Source organism: Podarcis filfolensis (assembly GCF_964270895.1).
Source record: "Podarcis filfolensis genome assembly, chromosome: 11".
Lineage (NCBI taxonomy): Eukaryota > Metazoa > Chordata > Lepidosauria > Squamata > Lacertidae > Podarcis > Podarcis filfolensis.
Window position 1 is genome coordinate 23418604 of NC_139613.1, and position 26288 is coordinate 23444891.

Sequence of the window (26288 nt, forward strand, 5' to 3'; positions counted from 1 at the left end):
TGCATTGCCAAGTCTCCTTGTATCAAATGTGAGATCCTTACCTAACAAGGTAGAGGAGTTGGAGCTTATTACCTCTCGGCAGAAAAGTATCCGGGACTGCTGTGTTATGGTCCTTTTAGAGACGTGGCTGGATCCCTCCTTTCCACAGGGACTTCTGCAGCTAGAAGGACGCTCAGTAATTAGAGCGGATAGAACCGCTGAATCCGGGAAGAGCAGAGGAGGAGGAATTTGCGTTTATATAAATAACAACTGGAGCTCGGACATCAAACAAATGGACACGCATTGCTCTCCTGACTTGGAGTACCTAGTGGTGAAGTGCCGCCCTTTTTATTTGCCACGTGAGTTTAATGTTGTTATAATAACAGCGGTGTATATACCTCCCGATGCAAACACTACTACAGCTATGGGCCACCTGCTAACTGCTATTAGCAAACAGCAGCGGGCCCACCCGGATGGAGCATTTGTGGTTGCTGGTGATTTTAACCGAGCCGATTTAAGGACTGTGCTTCCTAAGTTCCACCAGTATGTTGATTGTCCCACTAGGGGGGGAAATACCCTGGACCGAGTATATAGTAACATCATGCATGGATACAAGACCAAGCCCTTGCCCAATTTGGGGCAGTCAGACCACATATCTTTACTTATGATACCATCATATAGACCTCTCGTATGCAGAATTAGACCATCAACTAGAGAGATACGAGTGTGGCCAGTAGGTGCATCTGAGCAACTTCAAGATTGCTTTCGGAGCACCGAGTGGTCGCTTTTTGTGGAGAATAATGTGGACACATACGCTTCAACAGTACTGTTCTACGTTAAAAGCTGCATTGATGTTGTCACTACCACCAAACAAATACGGGTGTTCCCTAACAACAAGCCCTGGCTAAACAGGGATGTGTATCTTCTGTTAAAGGCAAGAAATGCTGCTTTTCAGTCTGGTGATGCGCAACAGTATAGAGAAGCCAGAGCCAAATTGAAAAAGGGCATTAGGAATGCCAAAGCTATGTACTGCCGGAGGATTGAAAAACATTTTGAGAGCTCCGACCCTCGTCGAGTATGGCAAGGCCTGCGACAAATCACAGGGCAAAATATTAAAAACGAACTGGCCAGTAGCAGTGCGCACCTGGCTGATCAACTGAATCAATTTTTTAGTCGCTTTGAGGTGGGAACTGGAACTACCGTCACTACAGCATTGGCTACCAGCACATCATCAGAAACTACTACTGATAGACAACCATTTTTATTACAGACCTCTGACGTACAACGTGCCTTTCGGAGCATTAACATTAGGAAGGCAGCTGGACCGGATGGAATTATGGGACGGGTTATTAGGGACTGCGCTGCAGAATTAGCTGGGGTATTTACGGACATTTTTAACCTATCCCTGTTGCAGGGTTCTGTCCCTACCTGCCTGAAGACATCGATTATAGTGCCAGTCCCCAAGCAGTCAGTGGTGGTATCTCTCAATGACTATAGACCAATAGCTCTAACATCTGTTGTTATGAAATGTTTTGAGAGATTGGTGCTAGATCATATTAAGGCTGGTCTTCCATCCACTCTAGACCCGTTCCAGTTTGCATACAGAAGAAACAGATCTACTGATGATGCTATTTCCATCGCTGTCCATACTGTACTGAGTCATCTAGAACGACAGGGAACCTACGCAAGGCTGTTGTTTGTGGACTACAGTTCTGCCTTCAATACAATTCTGCCAGACAGGTTATTTCTTAAAATGACCAATTTGGGTATACATCAGAAGATCTGTCTGTGGGTAAGGAATTTCTTGACTGATAGGCCGCAGACAGTGAGAATGGGACCTTACTATTCTTCTACTCTAGTATTAAGCACAGGAGCCCCTCAGGGATGTGTGCTAAGTCCCTTTCTCTATTCCCTGTACACATTTGATTGCACCCCACTGTATAAGTCCAACACAATCATCAAATTTGCGGATGATACAACAGTGGTGGGGCTCATTAGTGAGAACAATGAGACTGCTTATAGGAAAGAAGTACAGGGGTTAATTCAATGGTGTAAAGAAAACAATCTTATGCTTAACACCAAAAAAACCAAAGAACTCATAATTGACTTTAGGAGAAAGAAAAGTGTATTTTTACCATTGTACATAAATGGCGAGGAGGTGGAGAGGGTTGGTAGTTTTAAATACCTGGGCATTTATATCTCTGAGGACCTCTCATGGACTGCAAATATTAATATGGTTGTGAGGAAGGTGCAGGGGAGGTTGTATTTCCTGAGAATGCTCAGGGGACTGAATCTATCTCAGCACCTACTTCTGTCCTATTATCACAGTACCATCGAGAGTGTCTTAACCTATAGTGTATTATCGTGGTATGGGAGCAGCTCCGAAACGGATAAAAAAGCTTTACAGAGAATAATTAAAATTGCCCAGAATGTTATTGGGCTCCAACTACCAACCCTGGATGAGATCTTCACGTCTCGCACTTTGAAGAAGTCACACAATATCCTGAGAGATCCCACCCATCCTGCTCACAACTTCTTTGAACTGTTGCCTTCGGGCAGAAGATATAGGACAATGAAAACACGAACCACACGCCTTCTGAATAGTTTCTATCCAAGAGCTCTGATTGCACTAAATAATGATCTCAGGGCCAGTTGCAAGAAATAGCAAGCAGGGAGTAGGAAGGAATGAGATAGGTTTTAGGTTATGTTATGCCTTTAAATAGGTTATGTTATATTCTGGATTATGTTATGTTTTATAGATTATGTCTGAATAGGATGAGAGTGTTGGAGATACGTGTAAATGTGTATGTGAACCCGGTCTTTGGGGGGGTGTTTGATTTTCGTTGTTGTGTATACTGTGTATATACGGACAATGACAATAAATTTATCTTTATCTTTATCAAACTGACCTTTTCAAAGTCAGGCGCATAATGCAGATTTTATGGAGAGTGTGATAGAAGAAGAAATAATAGATTTCTGGACCACATAGCAAGGTCAAGCAAAGCTCTGCTGGCTGTTTCAGCTGTGCACGCACCATACATTTAAAGCGCATATAAAACACACACATCCTGGGAACTCTAGTTTGTGGAGGGTGCTGGGAGTTGTAGCTCTGGGGGGGGGGTAAACTACAGTTTCCCTGCATCTTTGGGAGCACATGTGTACTTTAAATGTGATAGAAAGAAGGAAAGAAACACCCCCTGGTTGCTCTCACTTAGCTGCATTTTGCAGTTTTCTCCGTTCCATTTTTCATGTAAATGCTTTTATTCAGGGTGTGCCTTTTGTCATAAACAACTTCTTGCAGAACATCTGCAACTCTGCAGCTTTCCTTATATAACTGAGCACCATCCCTTTTCAGTTGCAGCTCCCCATTTGTGGAATGCTCTCCCTAGTGATGGCAAGAGCTGTTCAACAGCGGAAAGGGCTCTCCTTCTTTGGAGGCTTTTTAAACAGAGGTTGGTTGGCCATCTGTCAGGAATTCTTTAGCCATGATTCCTGCATCGCAAGGGGCTGGACCAGATGGCCCTTGGGGTCCCTTCCAACTCTGATTCTATGAATTTATGGACTATGTTGACTCTTGATGGGCTGCAATGATATTGTCTGTCGTTGGTACGCTGCTGAAGTTTAGTATTCTGCTGCTGGGTGTGTGTGTGTTTTTCATGAACTGCATGCATGACTTTTTGTGAGATGGTGCTTGTATAACATCATGCACTTTTAAATTTATTTTCAAGTTTCAAAGATGTTGTAAGATGTCTGGGGATCTTTTGGCTAGCAAAGAACTTACAAGTTTAAATGATTATCTAGTAAAGCACAGCAACAAAGAAGTCAAAAGAGCAGGGGATGGCCCTGACCGTGGCTGAAAACTAAATTGTAGCAATTGCCAGCACTGGTCACATCCATGCCATGCATTTCAAGCTCATGGCTTCCCAGAAAGAATTTTGAGAACTGTAGTTTGCCCCCAGAATGGCAATTTCCAGCACCTGTAAAAAACTACAGCTCCCAGGATTATTGAGGAAGCCATCTGCTTGAAATGTATAGTGTCTTAAGAAGAGCTGTGCTGGATTAGGCCAAAGGCCCATCTCATACAGCCTCCTCTTCTCACATTGAAGGGCTGGTGCCCGTCTTCAATAGAGAGCTCATAGCCCTCATTGTAGCAGGGATGTGCAATTTTATCCTGTACCTGTATAATAAGCCCACTAAAGACTCAAATCTGTGAGGCTGACTTTGTCCTGCTGGCAGTTTCAAAGCTCTGCAAATGTTCTAAAATGTTTCCTCCTAAATCCTACCGTTGCCACTTTTGGTGCCAATGGACAACTACAGTAACATGTGCAATGGCTGTAAGCTCTTCCATACTACAAACGGGTATCTTAATGGCAGGATTCTAAAGCCACAGCTGCTCTCTCTGTTAGGTTAGCAATAGCCGATCCCCGTTCCACTGGGCCTTTTATACAGCTAAGAAAAAGCCGGAGAGATGCTGCCTTTTGCTCTGCCAGTGGGGCAATTATGCCACGAAAACTGCTGCCGGTAGCATCCCTTCATTACTATTATTAGATCTCTTTCAGTTTCATGTTTATGTATGAATTAAAAGGCAGTCACAAAAGCCCCAACCCTTTCATTATCAGAATGTTTGAAACTAGAGGTTAGCAGTGATTCACTTGTTCCTGCGCCGCTTACATCTGATCAGCCCAGCCCAGCGGTCTGGTTTCCTTTCCCTCTGCATGGCACAAATGTGCAAAGCATTCTGTCTCCATCCCAGCCTCCCACTTTTTAATGTGGTGGTGCAGGCTGACGATTCTTATGCCCATTCCTCTCCACCCACACAACATGTGTGCAACCCACTCAATTCCTTCTAGCTCCTAAGCCTGATCCCCCAAGCAAAGCTCTCTCTGCTCTCCTTGCATCTTCCACTGATGGTGCCTCTGTGCAAAGTATTATTATTATTATTATTATTATTATTATTATTATTATTATTATTAAATGTATTCACCAGCAGGTCAAAAGGTGAGTTACCACAGTTTTAAAGTTCAGAATTAAAAACAGTTCAAGCATATTACATTCACAGGAATAGCGAGTGCTTTGAGAAAACCCACAAATGCAGCATGGACTATTCCAGACTTTACTGTGGACGGACATTGCTCCCATAAGACATGAACTAAGTTTTGTTGTAGGAAGTCTATGAGTTTCCGGCAAAACCATGCATCGCAAACATGAGTCCTGAAATCCTGAGAGGATTTAGCAGCCCTTACAGACATCCATGGCAGATCTTCAGACAAACATTGGCAAGTCCCTCAAAGTCAGGTCCATTAGCCAATGTATCGGAAGGAAAGGAATATCCTTCTGTTTATTCATAAAATTGACTTGCTCTTCACAGTTCAGGGACAAAAGAGAATATGCCCATGGCTGCATTCGAGACGATCCTAGACTTCCATTCATAAAACGTCCACAAATCCAGAGCAGCTCTTTCATAAAAATTGGCACATGTTTAATCCCTTATAAAATGCAGAGAGGCTTGCTAACTCATTGAGACTTATGCCATTCACTTAAATGGGAGGGCAGCATGTTGGAAAAGAGGCAGGAGGCATAATTCCTGGGCTCATTCAGCTTGCACATCACATTGTTCCACTTTCGTGCTTCATTCATATATGGCCAAGGCACGTGGATCAAGTGCACTCTGATTTCTACTCTGATTTAAGCTGAGAATAAAAACCTGCTAGGTATGACGCTAATGCAGAGTGACACAGAATTAGCGGTGCCTGCACATCGCAATACAATGATAAACACTGCGCTGACTCCTTGCTGTCATGCCAAATGGCTCCTAAGTCCCTTCGGTGGGGGGGGGGGGTTTAAACAGGATGATGTTGCGGAAGAAAAGCTCTGCACATGTCTGCCCAAGGTGAGCTTTTTAACCTAACAACATCCTTTGCTTCCCTGCTGACCCCCCCCCCCACGTGCCAGCACATGGGAAAGTAATAGGACAGACAATGTGCTCTGTTTGAGCTTTGTCTTAAAATAGATCCGTTCATAAAAATAAAGCCCTCAGAGCCCTTTGGCTAGAAAATGCATTGGTATTTCTCAATAAACCCTCTCTCTCTCTTACTAACATGTCAGAGGAAGGGGAAAGAAAACTAACCTTTAAATGACACATATTTCAGGGGGCTGCCAAGGCATCAGACTGAGCTCTCAACTCATCTGAGGGGTAATGAAGTCATTACAGAACCACCTCTCCCCCAGTGTATGAAAAAGTAAGATGTCTGCACGTCTTGTGGTTTTGCCAGGCAATCAAAGCAGAATAGGAACCTCTCTATATGGCAAGTAAATGCCAAATGGCACAAGACAAGAAGGGTCTGCAGTGAGAATGCAGGCAGTTTATTTTTTCACCTTAAAGCAGCCATTCGTTGCTGATTTTGATCACATGACAATACTTGTAGAACCCCTTTCCTTTCCTTGGCATCATTGTTTATTTGCGAACAGCCCTTGGGAATAAAAAGGTGGATATAAATACAGTGGTACCTCAGGTTACATACACTTCAGGTTACATACGCTTCAGGTTACAGACTCCGCTAACCCAGAAATAGTACCTCGGGTTAAGAACTTTGCTTCAGGATGAGAACAGAAATCATGCTCCGGCAGCACGGTGGCAGCAGGAGGCCCCATTAGCTAAAGTGGTGCTTCAGGTTAAGAACAGTTTCAGGTTAAGAACGGACCTCCGGAACGAATTAAGTTCTTAACCTGAGGTACCATTGTAATGAGGTGGGATAGTTTTGTGTTGCCGAAAAAAGAGGATTAACATCTCCTGCCCCAAAGAGAGAACACTGCTTAGTATAAAATTTGCATACGATGATACGTATAGATGGGGATTTTGAAGTAATCATTTACACATTAAATAGAAATACAATCCATCTCACCGTAGTGCAGGTGGTAGCAGATGCCGTGTGTGCCTGAGGGGCAGATTCAGAGCTCCTTCCTTCCCCTTTTATGGTTGTCTTTAAACCACAGACATGTACTGGGCAGCCTTCAAAATAGAGGACTGTTCTGTATATAATAGGGCACACGACCATCCTCATTTAAACCTATGTGCTTGAGGGTAGGGAAGGGAGTGAAATATTGCACCTCTCAGCTGAGTGGCAGACTACTTGTTTGAAAAGCCTCCTTCATCATCTCTTACATCCTTCTGGGTATGATGAAATGAGGGACTCATACTGGGGATTCTGGCACAGGAGCTAGAAGACTTTATGCTAGGGATGTTCAGGAAAAAAAACCCACTCAGCAGGCATTGAGAGGGGAGTAGCACAGTGTCTGGTGACCATGCTTCACCCTGCCCCATGCATTTGTGGAGACCTCAGCCCCCCCCCACTAGCTACACAGTCAGTAAGATGGAGAAGGGAGCCTGGTGCATCCTGGTGTGCACAGATGTGCTCCCCCCCACAATGGTGGGTCCTGGGCCAGTCAGGCCTGCACAGAGCGCTGCTGGCGCATGTGCCACATGCTCTTTTAACACATGGCCACCCTGGAGAATGTGAACAATCAGTAAACGATTCGGCAGTTTAGTATTGGGGTCAAACAGCAGGCTGAGAGACCTGGTCTGCAGTTGAGAATACCGTATGGGTTCTGCTCACTTGATCCAATGCGTTCTTTAATAAGGATGCAAATAGAGGATGTTGTCGCAGGCACAGAGAGCACCTTCAGAAGAGCTACGCAAATCCAGCGCTTTTCTGTCCTACTCACATGCTGCTGCCTGCATGGCGCTGACCCTGCCAGCCAGAGGATGGTCGGCTGTCCACGTTAGAGACAACATCATCTGTTGGGATGGAGCAGTGCCGGGATTCAGCACACGCACACAAAATAAGTGTTGGGTATTATCCATGCTGACTAATCTGGTCAGAGATATTCCCTATGTTTTTCTCAACGGCTTTTCCGCAGCAGTTCCACAGTCACCTTGGCAACATGTGCTTTGCCCAAGTGCCGTGCGGAAGTGTCCCAAGCCACATGGCCGTATGGCATTGCCACTGGGAAGCTCAGAGGGATGGCAGCTTTATCAGGTTCACTGTGTTCTCCTTTGGGAGCTTGCATCTCCCACACAATCCTCCCTCTGGTTCTGTTGCGCTGCTCAGCCTTCGGAGTTCAGCATCCTTGAAAGCATGGTTGATGCTCATATCATTGTACTCACACACCCATTCTGAGGAGCACAGCAAACTGCTTATCAAATCAGACTGTTTGTCTCTCTAGGCCAGTATTGGCTTTCCTCAGCCACAGCTGCTGTACAGGGTCTCAGGCAGAGAAGATTCTTTTCCAATTCCTACTACCTGATCATTTTTTGTTTGGTTTTTAATGGAGATGTCGAATATTCCTCTGAAGTTTTTATTTTATTGAATTTATATACTTCCCTTCACCCACAGGTCTCAGTTCAGAGCCGCACCTATAGGATTTTGTATAGTCTCCCATCCTTGGGGAGTGGGGTGGGAGACAATGACGTTGTGTGTGTTAGCTCTACACCATGTTGCCCTGCCCATCGTCCTCCATGAGTTGGGTAACTTCTGAAGCAGAGAGCCCTTTCTGCTCTTGAAGGCTGTGAATTTTGGAGCTCCGGTTTTTCCAGGGTTCTAGATTGCACCAAGACCTCAGATTAGATCTCAAGTGCTCCATGTGGCCATCTGTATCCTTCACATCATAGTCAACAGCAGAGAATGCATATAGAATTTTTTTTTAAGCTGCACACCATATGCTCCTACCATGGTAAAGTTCACAAATAACTGATTGGTAATTTTGCATAAAACTTGGGCAAAATGATTCAGCCAAAGTCAGGCACTCTTAAGGTCTGTTGGTTTCAATGGGGGAGATTTAAGCACATGCACTGGATTTTTATTAGCTATGGTAGCAAACGTGAACTTGGTTCTCTCCAAACGTTTTCGACTGCAATCAGTCCAGCCTGCATGGACATGGGAATTGCAGTTTAAAACATCTGCATTCAGTTGAAGCCAGAACTTTTTCTGCCGGGGATAATGGATATACAATTAGAAAAGGAACATTATATCAATACATGATTACAGCGGCAAGACTTTTATATGCACAAAGGTTGAAAGTTTTAATCATTGCCTACCGGGGAGGAATGGTTGTTAAAATTATTGAACTTAGCTGAGATGGCAAAGTTGATGTGTTTAATCAGAGAAATATCATTGTCAGTATTTACTAATGACTGGGAACTCGTAACAGGCAACCACCGATTTAAGCATGTCCAATTGACACGTGATCGTGCACGGTGCCAAATCCGGAAGTGACCTAAAAAGTCACTAAAGGGGTAGAATGGGGAGAGGGTAGAACGCTTTATGAGGGCCCTGCCAATGCACACGGAATGTAACCCCTGCGCCTGTGTAGATTTTTTTGTGAAGAAAATGAACTTATGATATCTGGGGTTGAGGATTGAAGGAAATGTTGGTTTCTAGAAAGTGGAATTGTTGTGTGTTATCTTGGAGTGGATGTTTTGATTAATTTTCTAGATAGCTGACAGAAGAATTGTTTAAGTTATCTTTTTTATTTTCCTTCTTTTGGTTTTTTTAAAAAAAATAGTTTTTTTATCTTTAATGATAAGATGCTGGCTATTTATCAACCTTTGTCTATTTTCTTTCAAACTTTAATAAAATTTATTGGGGGGAAAGATTAAAAAACATATGGAGGCTGAGCTATAGAAAGAGCGCTGGGGAAAATGATGAGCAAATATTGTAGACAAGGACCCTGGTTCAAATCTATGCATGCAAACAAGCAACACTTGATTGCATAAAACTCAACAAAGAAACCTAGAACTTCTGGTCACATGCCATCCAGCATATCGCTCTTACTATTAAACATACTTGATGTTGTTCAACATAACTTAGTGGTGCTAGTCAAAGCTGAGACTGGGCATGGATCACAGGTGGGCAATTGCCACATTCCAGCAATAATTTGTATGTATGATTCTTCATCCAGTGAAGGGTATAACCGGTATATGTAAAAGTCTGCTCCCACCCATGTGTGGTCTCTAGCTGGATCTGGGAGACTGCTATGTTCAATTGTGGTAGGCTAGACAATGGACTCCAAATGTTCCTTTCTTTCTGATGTCTTCACCCAAAAGGAGGGTAGGCAGTTGCTTTCTGCAACTTTTTGCTACAGATGAGATAGTTATGAAGTTGTATTAGACATATGTAGTATCTTTTTGGGTTGGGCAAGCAAACATTAAAAAAAAATAGATCTTATTACAGATGAGCAGTCAACAGTGTAAGATAAATTTATTTGCAAAAAGATGGTCAAGTACAGTATCTAGGCAGAATCAACCCATGCTTTTATTTCCATTGCATATAAAAATTTCATATGAAGGTATTTGACGTACAGTACTATCCCATAGGCTGTAAGAGCGGCTAAGAAACCATTGAATTAATTGCAATGTTCACACAATGTGCCACTCTAAAGACATACCCAAAGGAAAGAAACCAAATTGAAAACAACAAAAATATTGTTCAGTAATTCTGTTGTTATAGTGTCCCTTTTATACTGTTTAAAACAAAAGCAATCTTATTCCTTTGGGCCAGGGCTGCTAAAATCTACAGTTTGTGTCAAAAAGGAGGCTATTTTTTTTCCTTGAAAAAGAATCTCTCCTTTCACTGAACAGTCACATGCTACAAGGGCTGGGCATTATTGGAATGGTGACGAGGTATCAGATACGATGAAATTACATGATCAAGAACAGCAGCAAGACAACACCTTCAAGACACGGCAAACTCTGCAAAATTAAAAGTAGAAATGAGAAGTGTTTCAACCGTCTAAAAGGCTACAGGCATTCTTTACACCTACGCTATACATGCACCCACAGAGCCATTTATACGGGACTGAGCTCCGGCTGCTTTGCAGTGCTTGCTAGTATTGTTGGACGGGGGGGGGGGCGCGAGTTCAGGGTCAGTGTTGTATATTTACTACGCAGTATAAAATTAGGTATAATTGTGAGAGTTGTTGTATTGGTAACAAAAGGGCACATCCCAGACTCGAGACATTTCTTCCTTGAAGTGCATAGGAGGCAACTTCCACGTTTCAGTGGGGCTGTTGATGAACGGTGCCCCAGCCCGGTTGATTAAAGGGTGGTTGTGTTATTTGGTTTGCTTGTTGTTGTTTTAAAGGGCAAGACACAGCAGCCTACGCCAACCTAGTGTCCTTCAGACATTTTGGACCCCAACTCCCATCATCTCCAGCCAGTGCAACTATGCTACCCAGGACAGATGGGAGTGGTCGTCACAACACAGCTGGATTTTGATAAAGGCTGGGATAAAGTGATGTCCTTAAGATACGTTTTGAAAAGGGGAAAGCACTCTTATCAGGCAGGTGCGATTGATGCCCAAGGTTAGCATTTGGGCTTCCAATAGGAAGCTAGATAAAACCCTGTTGGAATGCAGAGCATCCCAGAGAGGCCAGGACCAGTGTCCCTTGGGGGAGAGGGGAGGAAGGGCGGTGGAGATATGCCCAGCCGATGTTCCACAACGACCTTTCTTTCAAATGCAGCAAAACAGAAGAAAATGTTGTTTAAAGTTAAGGCACAGCCCTGGGACCAAAGACCTGCAGCTTTTTAATTTATATAACTATGTACTTTATATTTTTTCTCAACTCTTCCATAAACAAGCTCTAAGGTGATATAGGATATATATTACAGAATGTACAAGGGGGGTGGGGGTGGGGGAGTATGTATACACAATATTAATTCTCTCACCAAGAGTTTCCAAATATAGCAATACCACCCTGGCAAGGATGATGTTATAATAAGAACTTATAATTTACAATTAACATTACAATATATACATTACAATAAATACATGGTTGTAAACAGAGACAAACAAGACTTATTACAAGTAAGGTCATTTGGTGAGAAAAAAAATATGCATGGCACAAATAAAAAATAAATAAATGGGTTTTAAAAGAATTGTCAAAGCGGCCTGTAAAATTCATTTCATCCTCAAGTTTTTTTTTAATATAAAAAACCCCAACCTTTTGAATGTGATTTGTTCTACCTATTTTGCCTGATCTTTTTTAAAGGTTTTGTTTTTAGAAGAACGGTGTAAAACCAGAAATTAAAAAGGAACAGACACAGTATTACTGAGAAAAGCAACTTGCAAGCTAAAGTATAGATGCAAATTCAGATTCCTCTTTCTGTCTTTCCCCCCCTCTCTACACAGCTCTCAATCGACTTCATTGCATTTCTCTTATGGCAAAAAAAACAAAAAAACAAAACAGAAACACGAAGAAAACATGTTAAAACACTTTTTCAATAGTATTGTGTTGTTGTTTTTAGAGTAGTGTGCTGGCGCTAAAGCACACTTTGGCAAAGTAAAACAAACAAACAAAGATTGTACAGTGCATTCGATCCCTGCCTCTAAACATTATTATGTTTCCTGCCACTTGATTGTCCATGTATATGGGTGTGTATTTTACACAATATGGTGGTTTTTTTCATTACCTCTTCTTTTTCTTTGACAGTTTAATCTTACAGGGTATGCACTAACCAGAACTATCAACAGACACGAACCTCCTTAAAACTGAGCATCTGAGAATAACCATTAAAAAAATGTTATTCAAGCGGCCAGACATGCCCCTTGCCCTGCTCAGCATTAGACGCCGGCCTTTCCCCAATACTTAAGTCTCTGGCTGGCTCCAGCTAGAGGTTACCCCTGTTCGTAGGATTAAACCTTTATAGTGCAGATAAAAAACCCTTCCCGATATATATTGATTTTTGGAATTGATATTGCTTTATTTGTTAAGATTCCAGGCACTCTTGGGGACTAACAAATGTTGACGTAGTGAGGGGAGGACAGGAGCCTAGGCTGACAACAACATGGTGAAATTCTTTCATCAACTTCTCCAGTAAAAGCCATCAAGAGCTAAAAGGTAGACGAGACACATTAAAATGCACTTTAAAAAAAATCCCCGTCAGTCAGTGCTTTCATTTAAAATCTGGTATTTAGCAGTGTCCCAAACTTTCCTTGGTTTAGTCAACCAAGTATAATCTGTGGGTTGTATCAAGACGTAAAAGGTTGATCTATTGAAATCAATGGGACTCAAGAGTTAGTTGTGACCTCAACTGGTCTACCTCCAATCCACTGTTTTCATTGGGTCAAAACAGCCTCGTTGTTCAAGCCAAATCTATGCAGGAGGGACCCTGCATAGAAGAGCTGGTCTATGCTGGGTATGGAGGGAGGGGTGCAGGCAATTGAACTCTCCATGTTGAAAAGGCAGCAGATGTTATCCTGCATAGTCACGAAGATGACTCTAGTCATATTTATGCCCCCAACACCCACTGCAACACAGTCGCAGCACAGGTCAGAGGCAGATGTGAATTCACACCCACCATCTCCACCACCCTGCAGGGTTTTCATCACATACTGGTTTCAGGCTAAGGGCACAATGAGAGACAGAGTTAAATGTACACAAACCCATTAAAATCAATAGCTTTGATGACATTTAATTCTGTGGTGCATTGCAAGCTGTACTTCATTCTGCAAATGCTTTTCCTGCTGTGTTATTTTATAGGGTCATGCATTTACAGCCCCTAACATAACCTTTACGATTCCATCCTAGGCATTTATTCGTTCAACGTGACCTCTCAGTAGGACAGCAAAAGGAGCAAAACAAAAGTCACTGAGTGGACAAAAATGCGAGATTCTTTCTGCAGATTTTTTTTTAAAAAGACTATTATATATTTCGTGCCATATTCAAGGTCAAAAGCTGATTTTGTCTGATTTTTAAAGGGGCTGATTTATCGGTGACCTTTTATGTTATATTCCCAGCTCAGCCTTTGCAAAAAGCTACTAAGGGGGAGTAATAGGGTGGGGGACAGCAGAGTGCCTCAGTCTGTTTCTGAAGCAGCAAAGATTCCACTACAAATTGTTAGTACTCTTTGCACAGGCACAGTCTGTAGCACTGTGTTGTCACAGCAGTCCCTATGTCCTCACCCTAAGTAGTATTATTTGCTGGTACAGCAAATCTTTGCATACACAACTAGGAGCAGCCTTGTGGGAATGATGTAATTAACAAAGAAAAGGTTTGTATTTATAGCAAGAGTCACATTCATGCTAGCTGTAGACTTGCAAATCCCAACTCTAATAGGAGTGTCCCCCCAACTTTTCTTTCTTAGGAGCTGCTAATGGAGTTTCATCTTTGTTTTGGAGCTTCCTTGGGATCTCCCCTGCTAACCCTATTCTTCGTTGGAGTCCTCTACCCTCTGGACCCCACGGTAAGGAGTTTGGTGCTCAATACTCAAGGCTGCTGCCATCCAGCAGTGGGTTGCAATCCAAATTTTGGGGAACTGCTACTGCAACGGTCCATTAGATTTTAGAAATTTTATAGTAAGCCCACAGCAATAAAAGCTGGGTCTGCAGCAACCAAGCCATCTCTGAGGACATTTCACGGATGAAATATTGCTGCTTTGGGGAAATTACAGTAAGGAAAGCCAGAAATTAATGCCAACAAACAAGTTTTCTGCAACATGGGAGGGGGAAAATGAGTGTTTGATAGCTGTCATTGGTCTAGAACACAGAGTTGTTTTACAACAGCTGAATGAATTGGTATGAAAATCTTAAGTGCAAACAAATATAAAATTGGATTTATCCAGTGTAGCTCATATTTGTACTGAAAACTTGCAAGTTACTCTTTTTTTTTGGGGGGGAGGAGAAAGAATCAGTGGCAGATGAAGTTCTGAGAGTGTTGCATTCTTTTAAATATAATACCTCAATACATTTAATAATAAAAGTAAACTCTACAAAAAGATTTCCATTTTACATATAATACAAAATGCAGACGTCAGTGCAACCCACTGAGTTACACTTTTTTTTTTTCAGTCATGTGTTAGGAAGACTTGAAATTAGAAAATTATGTGACTTCCACAGCTTCATCTTCCTACTGGTAACAGATTCGTGTTGTGTCCCCATTATTTGAGCTCGATCGCTTTCCGCTAATAACCTTTTGTTCACTCGCCGGTCGCCTTCTGTATATTCTGGTGATGTATGCTACTAATGCCTCTTCTCAAGAAACTAAAAACCAATACAAAACACACACGCACACACAAGCTTTGGACCAGCCGTTACTCCTTTTGAAAACAGCTTGGAGTAGACACTCTCTCTGATTGTATCTGCCAAGTTGAATTCTCGTTAAACTGTTCTTTTTGCAGGTGTTTCCCTTCCTTTTGCTCTCTGGATGCTATGAACAATGAACATTTCTGGTTACAATATTCCTGAGTGCCAAACAGGGTAATCAAGGTCAGTTTTTGATCAGCAAACATCTCTTGCAGATGACAGTGAGGCGTGACCATGGCTGTGCCGAGTGACATGCACTTTGGAAACCATTTTTGATTCTTGAAAAGAGAGTAGGAGAGAGAGAAAGCAGAGGGAGCGGCAGAGCCGTCGCACCGTTACGTGTCAGGAGAACGTTCTTCTAGCACACAACGTTCTGTCTGGCTCTCCTCCTCCACCACTTCCTCTCCAACTTGTTCGTCAAGTGGGATTTCAGTGGACTCTGAGTCTTGGGTGCAAAGAGTCTTGGAGTCACTGCAGCTGGTGTCTTCTTCTACTTGACTCCCACTGTCCTTCTCCGTGTCCGATTCACCATCTTCCTCCAGCGTTAGCTCAAACTGGAATTTATCTGTTTGGCCCTGTCTCCCCTCCTCTTGGTCGTCCGGGGCAGGAGACGGACTCTGAGGGATTGTGCTCTGGTACCATTCGCGATTGTCTTCCAGCGTGTCCAAGATGTCTTGGGCGTCTGGGTGTACAAGGTCTGCCCAGGTCTCCCAGAGAGGATGAACAATGTAGTCTATAAAACCCACCTGTTGTAATGCAAAATTAGGGGGGAGAGGTTATTTCCAGAGGAGGAGGAACTACCTTAACCAATTTCCTCTACTAGATTCTGCAATTCTCCCTTCTGTCTCCTGCATCCTATCTTGCAGAGGATCCTTGTCATGTATCAACTTTGTAGCCTGCCCTAATTTTGTTCTCCAAGGGGAGGGATCATTAGGGTCTTCCGATACTACACTGAGCTTGAGACCAGCACAACTATTTGGAGTTATAAGCTCCAGCCCATAGCTGAGGAGATAAATGGGAGCTTACCCCCACCCCAGCACACTAAACCTTTAACTATTCAAAACCAGAAAATATTTTCATGGTTCTCCAAGTGACTCTGAGCCTCAGTGCAGCATCAGAAGTTGTCCCAGGCTATCCTTACTCTTCTCCATAATTCTGTGCTCTGACAAGAGCAAGCAATGTACTTACTAAGGGTAAAGTGCCTCAAATTCTAGTTGGTAGACTTTGGTGTACATATCTGCATATCACACTCAGAGCTGTAGCTCCTTTAGTTAAAAAAAACCCCCTGTGTATACTTATTTGGGAGTAACTCCATCAAGCCCAGTGGGCTTAACTCTGAATAAACTGGGCAGAGGATTGGGGATTATAATCTGAGGAAGCCATGGTGAAAACTAAAGCAGCATGTTTTTAATTCCAGATCATTGTTAATATTATTAAATTTGTATACCACCATTCATCTGAAGATCCCAAGGGCAGTTCACAACAGAGAAATATAAAATGCGAAAACAAAAACAAAGCAGTAACCCCCCCCCCAAAAAAAAGTTTAAAAAGCCATAGAACATGAATCAGCCGAATGCCTGGCACGTAAAGATAGGTAATGAAAGTGTTTATCCAAAACAATTTAGTTTCTGGCTCCACTAATCACCGGCTTTGCCTGGCATGTGACCCCTAAGGGAAAAGCCCCCTGTTTTAAATCATGATTTTTTATTTTTTTAAAACGCAAACCTACACAAAAAAGTTAATATTTCCCAACTAAAAGTTATATAATGTTCTATCAACCACATTGCATTTTGCTCCCTTCTGACACATTACCTGTGATTTTTCTACTGATGCATTGTGCTTATCACACATGGGGCTGATTTCCATCCCCCTCTCTCGTTCTCGATCTCCCTGCCGAAAGAACTCTTCCATTATTCTATCCGTCCACTGGCGATATAGCTGGAGTGGCTTTGTCGGATTGCTCAAATCTGCACAGTGTACCATATTTTGCAGAACCTAAAGCAGACAGAAAACACATTTCTCTAGAGAAACCTGTGGAGACAGAGCCCTTTTTTCCATTTGCACATTTGACGGGCGTGAAAACAGAATCTCAAAAATACACCGAGTGCAAGTTTATTCTGAACAGCAAAGGGGTGGTGGGCTGTGTGTTTTTCACACTGACATTAATAGCCTTCCAATTATCTCACATCTGCAGCTTCCGCCTGTATTAAAAAGCCAAAAATGCTGTAAGTGCAAGACTGATCCGTTTCAAAGGAGAGTGGCCCCTTAGGCAAACTTAATCAAGCTATGCAACTTGGCTGCTTTCAACATAGGGGAAGATTTCAGCGACTCACAGTGGTCTATGCAAAGCATATTTAGTAGACACAACTGATTTTTTTTGCAGGTAGGAATGACAACCAGTTAAGAAAGCAAGACAATGTACGTCTACTGGAATACACACGATGGGAAGATGAGAGGTAACCCAGGTTTATATTGCACACAGCAGCATATCTCTCTTACCTGAATCCTGTCTGAATAGTTATCAAGCAGCAGAACTCCAGAGCTAGTCACTTTCTTAGTTTCAACCATCGTTTTCAGATCAGCCAAAAGATTCATATGCTTAGACATATCTGTTGCAAGCACCTTGGAGGAGAAGAGAAAGCAATGGATAACTAAAATTATCTTCAAATTTATTCTAGGAGGACTCCTCTGCCGAGCGCCTGAGGGCCCCGGTCCTGCCACTCACCACCTGACCTAGGGCAGGGCCTGACAGGCTCCACAAAGGACTGCTGCCGGACAGAGAGGGCTCCATTTTTGTTTTTAAATTGCTGTTATTTTTTACCTATGTCACTTTAAACTGTGATATTAATGCTGTATTCTTAGTTTTAGATTTTGATTTATGTGGAAATTGTTTTCCATTTGGTTGTGCATTTTTTTGATGTCATTTATTTATTGTTTATGACTTTTGTAATTATGTAAATCTTGTCATGTTGTAAGCTGCTTTGAGCATTGTTTTTAACTGTGGAAAAGCAGCATACAAATAAAATGATGATGTGGGTAATTTAATCTGGCATAGTGGCAGCATCTTATACTAAATACCTAGCTAGAATCTATAGCGACACCAATTCGGAGAGGTTTTGTGGGTGCAGAATAAATGTTTTCTGAGTGTTCCCATGAACAGCAAAACCCAGGGAGAACCACTTTGTGTGGAACAGTTCATAATCACTCATAACTCAGCAGCAGGGTATTTTTTTCAGAACAGGTGGGTAAATTCAAAATAATTATGAGTACGACTAAACAAGCTACTGAGAATCTGTTCTGTTAAAAGAAAGTTTAAAATGCTTTAGGAAAAAGCACCTTGTGTGCAATTTTAGGTTTTAAATCCTACCAGAAAAGTACAAGGAAGTACAAAGATAGATAGGTACATTCAAATGGCAACTCACTATGTCAATGACCATCTTCCTCAATGATTGCCTTTGCTTTTTTGTCAAGTTCTGGAAAATGTCGCAATTTTCTTCCTGCAGTAACTTGAAGCCCACAGCTAAATGATGGTTTTCCAGGACTGATGAATCGTTGTACATCAAGGCAAGTTCAGAGTCTGCAAGACAGTCACAAGGTAGAACGTTAAGAAAGCCTATATCCCTTTCCTACCTGTCCACAACTTTTCTTTCTGACTTCTCACAGTTGTAAGGTATCCAAAAAGAACAATTTATAATTTACATGGCTGGAACATCACATTGCTTCTCTTGAGCAGGCTCAGATACGTCTTGTTCTGCAGAGTTGACAGCTGTTGTGTGTAGAATGTCAAACCAACGAACCCAAACCAGAACTGGGCTCAGAAGGCTGCAGGTAACAATATTTGACAGCAGACCTTTCTTCAGCTACAACTGGCTCCACTGTTCTGGAGACCACTAAATGCTTGCATTATGCAGAGGATGTGTTTGCTGCAAGATCTGATCATGATCATTGATTTCCTCCTGCTCTTGGAATTTTGAAAAACACCTTTCTTTTGAAGGCTTTGCAAAATTTCAGAAGAAGAAACAATAACAATCATGATCAAATTCTGCAGCAAAGGCTTACTCTGCATTAATAGGCACTCAGTGAATATCAATATGAATTTTGGCCCCAAAACTCTCCTTTGCGTGTATTATCAGGTCACATTGGGCATAGAGTCCTCCTCCTGCCCCTTCTTGTCGCTGAATATTTGAGGCATGTAGACTTTATGTCTTACACCTTTAGAACGGTTTCAGGATTTAAACTGTACAGTAATTACCTCCATGTAAGCAGTTTCTCACTTTCACTGCCTTTTTGTCCCTCCCCCCCCCCATGAAGAGCCTCTTCTTGTACCAAGTGTGCATATATATCCTTTCCTTGCATTGGTTTGAAATTCCTGGCTTCCTCCTGCTCACTGCTACCAAAAACTGCAGAGAGACGTCCTATGCTCTCCAAATGCAAAGCTCTATCTCGGTCTGTACATGACGACGAAATCAAGTGAAGTACACGCACAAACATCTTGGAACATTTGTGGTGAGAAAAACAAAAACCAGTCAACTTGCATTTATTTACAAATCCCCTAACGAGGCACTCAGTTATAGATGCGTTTCGTTCCCTCTATTCAGCCTAGATTCTTCTAGATACAAGACCCGTGAAACACACTGCTTGTCATTGGTTGACATTAATTTCTGCTTATTACAGTTTCCATATCCTAAAGCTAGCTGAGCATCAGTCTGTTCTACTGACTGTCGTTTTGTTTAGGGTTCTCTGGTTTGTTTTTTTGTAAAGTTTGGCTGAAAAATCCCTGCAGCTCAACAGGACCGCATGCTGAAGCTCTTGAGCTCCAATTTATTTTCCCGCAGTCTCGCTCTCCTGTACCAAACACGTGAGCCAATCTTCCCTCTCACTCTTTTTCTCCCAGAGGCATAACTTGACAGAAAGTGGGGAGGAAGACCTTGTTTTGCCAATGAATTCTCCATTTATCTCATAGTCACATGTGAAAGGTTTAAGAATCAAAACAAAAAAGAGTTGCACTTTGTAGAACAGTAACCTCCCACAGTGAATGACTAATTCATAAAATCCTCAAGCTTTTAGTGCTCTGCATTTAAAAAAAATGTATTTTGAATGAGGGAAGCAAGACGGTTTTTTGGAGTCTAATAATTATCCAGTTGTCGTGATGTGGCAAGATGCCTGTAATTCTCAGGAACAGTACGCAAAACACTTTTTGAACACATTAGCATTTTATGAGTGGCATGCACTGCTTTATGACCAAGATCTCTCTGCGTGGCAGGGAATAGCTTACTTGTATATTAGTGGAAAACCATGTTTCTAAAAATTGCAGCTGAGGAGCAACTCTCTGAACTCATAATATAATCCAGTGTCTCTCACCTACCCACCCTTAAACGTAATACACTTTATGCACCATCTGTTTTAGTGGCCCAGTAGGAAGTCCATGGCAATGCTTGGGTGAAAAAGTATACTGGGGTGACTTAATAAAAGTCTGGCCATTGATTCCCCTCACTCAGTGTTGTCTATGCTGCCAGCTGGGATAGCTCACTTGGAAGAGTATGAGACTCTTAATCTCAGATTCCTGCATTGCAGGAGTTGGTCTCTTCCAACTCTAATTCTATGACTGGCAGTGGCTCTCCAGATTGTGGACAGGATCTCTCACAGCCCTACCTGGAGATGGGGGGACTGAACCGTAGACCTTCCACCCGCAAGGCTTGTGCTCTGCAACTGAGCAAGGACCCTTCCCCAAGCGGTGATCAGTGGGTTGGAGCAAAAAATTATTAGGTTCCTATTATTGAATGAGAGCCAGAGCATTCCCATCCCCACACCAACCAACTTAGCAACATCTGCCCTACAGATTTATAGCATTGTTTGTGAAGTTGGATCAGGCCTTCATTGAAAGCTGTAAGACCATAAGTCCAGAATCTGAAATTAACAAACTCACCACTGTGGAGGAAGAGTTAAGGGAGCCAACGTTCCGTGCCTCTGTGGCTTTTAGTAAGCACAGCAGCAGCAAAAAAACAAGGAAGTTTTTAGTGTGTGGTTTGTATTGTGTTTTTGCTTTTTTTTTAATTGGGAGCTGCCCAGAGTGGCTGGGAGAACTCAGTCAGATGGGTGGCATAAAATTAATAGATTACAGTGGTAGCTCGGGTTACATACGCTTCAGGTTACAGACTCCGCTAACCCAGAAATAGTACCTCGGGTTAAGAACTTTGCTTCAGGATGAGAACAGAAATTGTGCAGCAGCAGCGCAGGAGGCCCCATTAGCTAAAGTGGTGCTTCAGGTTAAGAACAGTTTCAGGTTAAGAACAGACCTTCAGAACGAATTAAGTTCTTAACCCGAGGTACCACTGTATTATTAATCAACAGAAACAAGAAACAATATGCAATTGATAAGTTTGGTAGGGGTCAGTGTGTTATTCGTTTCTGGAGAGGGTTTCATCATGTATTTTGTCCGTTTACATTGCATTTTTATGTTGTGAAGCACCCCGTGATCTGCGGTATACAAATGTAATAAATAAGAACTAGGTCACATACATTAATGCTGCAGAAACACAATACACCTACTTCCACATAAACAAGCAGGCATAAGTTGGTGCATGGTGCTCTTAAATACCTGTGGCACTCCTGATCCTGGACAAAATGAGCCACTCTGGCTTGTTATTTTGTACAAACAAAGGCTCTGGGTATGTTTCCTTCAAACAAACCACAAGTGGTAACTGAGGCTTGTTCTTGGCTTACCACTTGTGGTTGGTTTGGGGAAAACCACAAGCCTGGGTTTGGAGGACACAAGAAGCCAAACTATGGTTTGTTTTGCTTGAGGTGGCATGGCCACAGGAGGGGCATTTCCAGCAGTGGTTCTCAGAGTGCTGTTCATTACCTAAAGCCACAGTTAAAAAAAACAACAAATAAAATCCTACGGCTTTAATGTAATGCGTGAACTGAGCAAGTTTTACCAGCAATAGACCACACTTACTTGTGTTGATAAGAAACTGGTTTGAAACCCCAGGATGATCTACATCATGTATTGCACTGGCAAAAATAGCAGCCAGAATCTCCAGGTCCGTGAACACCGCCTGAGGGGGAAGGAAAAACAGTAAATGGAGAGAAACACTTTTTGAAAAAAGACATGTGGCTGGCAAATATGTGTGCACACACACAAGCGGTGCTGCTGGGATCCTTGCTGGTGGCAGCAGCAGCCAGCAAGTCGTAAAAGCTAGCACAATAGACATCAACTTGCACAACGGGACTTGCCTTTTCTCTTCCCTGCTCTGTAGCCCCCCCACGTGCCCTGCCCCCCAAATCTGCTTCAGAAAGTTTGGGGCAGATTTGGGAGGCTGTAGGTGGGAGAGGGGTGACAAAGGAAGAGAAGGCCCCATTGCAAGTTGACGGCTGCTCATGCAATGCTGGATTCACCCATCAGAAAATAAACCAAGGCTGAACTGAAAAGCTGACGCGGAAATACAATTGGGACATTTCACAGCTTCTGTAAAACATGCCTTTTACGCTTCAGTTCAGAGAAAAGCAAACAAAACAGGAACAAAGTCTGTGTCTCTCAAGCTGCCTAGAGAACTTTATGTTATGAGGTAGCATACAAATGGTGGATGCAGATAAATAACAGAAGTATTTTTTGCTCCACTGAACTGACTAGAGTATCTTGCAAACAGATGCTGCAGGATTCCTGCAATAAAGCAAGGGGAAGATTTTGATGTCTGTGGATTCCGTGACACAAAGCTTCTGTTTCTGTGAACTTACCTCCAGAGCTGGGGTGGACAACAGCACATGCGTAGACTGTACAACATCTGCAGCATGTATGTTGTTGTGATATGCCACATCTGCATGGTAATGGTCCTCCAGTGTCATCAAGTAAGTTATTAACATGTCTGGTTGAATTTTAAATGTTTTTAATAATTCCCGCTCCTGGAATGAGAGAGAGAAAAGATGGCTGCCTTTACAATACATGCAAAGGATGAAAATGGAAAATGGAAAAGTCTCCTTTTGTTACACATACCTGGAAAATAGTGTACATGATGACAGTCAAAGGTCGGTTCGCAGATAATTCAGCTATTTTAAACACCTGGAGGCCCCATTTGTTTACATCTTCTAGTTCCTAAAATGAAACCGAGCAGAAAACAGAATCTAATACCGGGTTTTTCAACGAGGTTTATGCAAAACCGTAACACTGGATTGCTGTTACCAATCCCAGTCATTCTCAGTGTGTCAGCTACCAGTTTTCTAGACTTTAAAACAGGGAGGCAGTATCTTGTTTCAGAGAGAGAAATGGAATGGAATTGTTTCACTAGTACACTGATACCCAGTAATAAGAGGGATCAGTGGGAAAGCCTTCAGAAATGCTATACTCTTATTGCTATTCTCAGTGCTTTTGGATGTTCTGAGCACTATAATGGTCAAAGTGGGGAAAGCTTAAGGAACACCCAAGACTGTTGATCCATCTAGCTCAGGACTGTCAACACTGACCGGCAGCAGCTCTCCAGGGTTTCAGAATCCCATCCCTACCTGGAGGTGATGGGGAATGAACCTGGAGCCATCTGCATGTTACACCCCTTGCTTGAGGCTCTTTTGGTATAAGCATACCAACCAATTTTCTGTTGAAATGCTATAGATGCAGAAGTCTACCATAAATACTGCAGGTCTCATTTTTCCATTCCTTTTTTAATTTTACTTGTCCACTAATGTAGTTCCAATGACAACTCTCCTCAAGGAAAATTGCCATGTCTAGAGTGGACATGCAGTGAAGTGTAAATAAATACTAATGTGGGCAAACTTGTGGATGTGATTTACCGGCCTGTCACATTGCTCCACTATAAGTGAGGAAACCAGCTAGAGAGCAGCACTGCCCTTACCTTGGCCAGAATATCTTCTTGGTCAGTTTTGACTCCAAATTTTGGGATGCTCGAATTGGTTAGGCTGGAGCTGTGCATCAGTTTCTTCACTCCACTGATCTGAGACATCGGCAGTTTCTTCTTCTCTTTCTCTTTCTGTGTAGGAGATGGGATTTCCACTTCATGCTGTTTGTCTATGAAAGGAGGGAGGGGGAAAGAAAATTGTTAATCTGTTTGTATATTAGAACTGTCTTGTAAAAGTTCAGCTCTGAACCAAAGTCAGCCTTTCACAAAACATCCCTACAGTAGATTTATGACTCATAGATATTAAAAAAAAAACAGGAGCAGCGAAATCAGCCAGTACAGTTGACTTCATAAAAGATGGCTTCAAATCCAAGATTAGCAATGGATTTACTATGGCTTTAAACAGATCACTTATTCTCATCAGTCTAATTTTACAACAGCCTTGTAAATAAACTTGCAAAAGTTACTAGCCTGCTTTACCACCACGCCAAAAATACTAGCCTGGTAGGGACTGGCATAGAAGAGAGGAATAATTCTATTCTCTCCTAGCAGCTCACTTGGTTTATATGCTGAGCACATGGGAAGGATAGAATGCACCATCTTTCTTCCATCACTCACTCACATGAAATTCCATGTACTTGACCACATGCAATTTGTTGTTGCCTAATAGCTAAGTGCTTAAATGCAAGGCTGTGTTGCCATCTGTACAACAGGAGGAAAAGCAATGGCCACTCAAGAGTTGTGAGAAAAGCAATACTGATAAAAAAGTATTCTGCGTTGGATACAACTACCCAGTTCTATTAGTGGAAGCCAGTGCAAGCACTCCAGCTAGCACAACCGGGCTCACAACAGCATAGTAATTAAGCTGTTTCAGTAAAATTATCACCTTTGTTTTGAGATTCTCTTCACTGATCTCATCTTTCCACAAAATAAAAACAAGAAATGACAATGTTGGGTTCAAGAGCATTAAAGAAGCGTATGCATACTGTTTGCTCCACCTAACAACCAACATTAATGCAAAGGGATGCAATATGACCACGGCTACATTTGTGTTTTATTTAGCATGCTTGTTTTCTCTTATCTCTGTCGCTCTCTTTTTCTGTAACCTTTCCGAGCAGACTAGCACTTACTGGAACAGCAGAGAATCTCTGCAAAGAAGTGAAAATGTCACCAACTTTTAGCCGTGGGCATCCATTCCTTCCCCCTGTACTGCTCCTCTCTTGATCACCAATTAAATAAAACACAGAGGAAAGGAAGAGCACTTGACTGGCACAAACCAACAGTAGCTGAAGAGCAGTGACTCGTGTGCCTGCCTTGATGTTTATGGCTTCAGTCATATGCACAAAGTTTAGGACCATCATGAGAGAGGATCGTAAAGCGAACTGTCAGATGAACTCAAGTGAAAGGAAGTGTCTGTCCGGAAGATTTTAGATGGGGCATGGAATTCCATGGGTTTTCCTAAGGTTTTGTTCAAAGTGAGCAAGCAGCTAACACTATCTGTGCTGGGCTCTGTTCTGCAGCCTGGAAAATATTTCTCCCTTCCCCTCCCTGCATTCCGTAAACACAAAATTCTTCTTTTAAGAAAGGATTGCAAAAGAGTTTAAGGGCTCCTATCATACCCCTTTTCCCAAAGGAAGCAAAGCTCATTGCACTGAAAATTAGGAAATGAATGCAATGTGACCCAGAACCGTAAAGAGAGAGAGTCACAGCTTTAAGGATAATGCTGCACAAGTCTTTAAGGCTGGGGTACAGAATGTGCAGCTCTCAGATATGGTTGTTTTCCAGCTCCCATCAGCTCCAGCTAGCAGAGCCAATCGTCAGCAATGATGAGAGGAGATGCTCAAGAACATATGGAACAGGCTTCCAACCCCAGCTATAAAGGCTCATTAAAAGCTGAAGAAATGAGAAATGTTCATCAGGCTCCAAAAGTCAGATACAAACTATTGGTCGGTGGGGAGGGAGAGATACCATGGTATTGTCCGCTGCATGATCGTGACACCTTAAGAGTGCATGCAACCGATTGATTGTTCAACCCTCTCCCCGCAATCTGATTGATGGCCCCATATGCATACAACAGGCCAGGAGAAGAGGCTACAATAGGAACACTTTGAAATAAGTGACTGCCCCCCACTTGGGATTCTGAAATGATATAGGCACGAGATCCTTTGGATTAGATCCAAAACTTCAGTCCTGCTGTTTAAACAAGCTGGTCTAACAATAGGTCTGTGTTGCTTAACATAACACAGGATTGAGTCCTGCTTACAGGATAGTTCAATTTATAGGTCTGTGGTGGACACATTTCCTTAGGGTGTGCATCTCCCTCGCTGCCACAGAAACACAAGCAGACAGTGAAGTCTTGGGTTCTTCAGTGAGTCATAGCGAG

At 42.5% G+C, this 26288-nt stretch overlaps 1 protein-coding gene and 1 long non-coding RNA gene across 14 annotated transcripts in view; one reads left to right on the forward strand and one right to left on the reverse strand.

Moving 5' to 3' along the window:
* Nucleotides 1-15255, forward strand: part of LOC310744715 — a 38157-nt gene extending 22902 nt beyond the window's left edge. Inside the window, exon 3 of the long non-coding RNA XR_014539695.1 lies at nt 14120-15255. This is a non-coding gene — a long non-coding RNA (uncharacterized lncRNA). The remainder of the gene's footprint in view (nt 1-14119) is intronic.
* Nucleotides 10219-26288, reverse strand: part of PDE4D (phosphodiesterase 4D) — a 628032-nt gene continuing 611962 nt past the window's right edge. For 12 of the 13 annotated variants that reach the window (XM_083576112.1, XM_083576107.1, XM_083576111.1 and 9 more), the window contains 8 exons: nt 23903-24075; nt 23050-23148; nt 22794-22958; nt 22015-22114; nt 18479-18633; nt 17556-17678; nt 16869-17051; nt 10219-15802 (listed from right to left, as the gene is read on the reverse strand). In XM_083576112.1, coding sequence (XP_083432238.1) covers nt 15392-15802; nt 16869-17051; nt 17556-17678; nt 18479-18633; nt 22015-22114; nt 22794-22958; nt 23050-23148; nt 23903-24075 — 1409 coding nt within the window. In that variant the 3' untranslated portion in view covers nt 10219-15391. Of the gene's footprint in view, nt 15803-16868; nt 17052-17555; nt 17679-18478; nt 18634-19800; nt 21389-21594; nt 22115-22793; nt 22959-23049; nt 23149-23902; nt 24076-26288 lie in introns of those variants that run through there. The other variant, XR_014539630.1, reaches the window with a different exon arrangement.